The sequence below is a fragment of the Ailuropoda melanoleuca genome, unplaced genomic scaffold, assembly GCF_002007445.2.
Source record: "Ailuropoda melanoleuca isolate Jingjing unplaced genomic scaffold, ASM200744v2 unplaced-scaffold67791, whole genome shotgun sequence".
NCBI classification, from domain to species: domain Eukaryota; kingdom Metazoa; phylum Chordata; class Mammalia; order Carnivora; family Ursidae; genus Ailuropoda; species Ailuropoda melanoleuca.
The window spans coordinates 107-1,454 of record NW_023242493.1 but is presented as its reverse complement, the minus strand read 5'-3'; the positions used below and the strand labels follow the sequence as shown (position 1 = coordinate 1,454).

Genomic DNA, 1,348 nt, shown 5'->3' with positions numbered 1-1,348 from the left:
ATCGAACTTTACATCAAAAACCAGGGATGTACTGTATGGTGACTAACATAACATAATAAAAAAATTATTATTAAAAAAAATGTATTTAACGCCCATTCCTGTTTTATGATTCATACATGACTGGACACCCAAACCATAACTTTCCAAGTTTCCCAAGTTCTTTTTAAGGAATAGTACCCACAATCCACTTCTCCACACTCTACTGCAATTGTCTGTGACGAAAGAGGTGAAAAATGCCTCGACGGATCTGTTTTGTTTTAATACTGTAGATAATGGGGTTCATCACAGGAGGTGCTAGTAGATAAATGTTGGCCATGATGACATGTACAATTGGAGGGGCATGCTTGGCAAAGCGGTGAGTCATGGACAATCCCACCATGGGCACAAAGAGGACCAAAACAGCCAGAATGTGGGATAGGCAGTTATTGAATGCCTGGAGCCTTTCAACCTGGGAGCTGATTCTCAAGACACTTCTCAAGATGAGTGCATAGGAAAACACAATGAGTAGGGGGTCCAGTGTAATAATGACCAGAGCCAGAACAAATCCATACCAATTATTGCCCGTGGTGTCAGCACACACCAGGTGAATCATGTCTTGATGGAGGCAGTAGGAGTGGGAGAGATGGTGGGAACCACAGAAGGGAAGCCGTTTCAGCAGGAACAATGGGGGAAGAACAGCCAGAACACAGCGGCAAATGATGGCTACCCCTATTCTGCTGACTACCCGGTTGGTGAGGATGGAGACATAATGCAGGGGGCAGCAGATGGCCACATAGCGATCAAAGGACATGGCCAACAACACAGAAGATTCCATAAAGGAGAATCCATGGAGGAAGAAGAACTGGGCAAAACAAGCCTCAAAGCTGATCTCTGAGGCACCAAACCAGAGGAGCCCCATGACTGTAGGCAAAGTGGTGAGGGTAAGCCCTAGGTCTGTTAGAGCCAACATAGAGAGGAACAAGTACATGGGTTCATGTAGGGAGGGCTCTGTCCTGATGACAGCCAAGATGGTGGTATTGCCCATGATGGAGACAATGTAGAGACAACAGAAGGGGATGGAAATCCAGGTATGAAAAACCTCAAAGCCAGGGATGCCCATGAGGATGAAGAAGAAGGGGACTTGCGTGGAATTAGTAACCAAAAACATGACTGGAGGAGGCAGCCTCAAGACCAGAGTTCTTTGCCAAATCTGTGAAAAGTGGACAACATAAGGATTTGAGTAAATGTTCTATGACTACTTGAAATCTCTCTGATAGATCATCAAGGAAGACAGGGAAAGGGAGCTTAAATGGGAAATGAGTTTAAAAATGTATTATCAGTTTTGCTTATTTTCACTCCTAGCCTGTTA

General features: G+C 44.6%; 1 protein-coding gene across 1 annotated transcript; it reads right to left on the bottom strand.

The window, feature by feature from the left end:
- Positions 1-199: 199 nt before the first annotated feature.
- On the bottom strand, positions 200-1,147 carry LOC100480519 (olfactory receptor 51Q1). The gene has a single exon (XM_002926104.1). The coding sequence runs from the start codon at positions 1,145-1,147 to the stop codon at positions 200-202; it is 948 nt and encodes a 315-aa protein (XP_002926150.1).
- Positions 1,148-1,348: the final 201 nt, after the last annotated feature.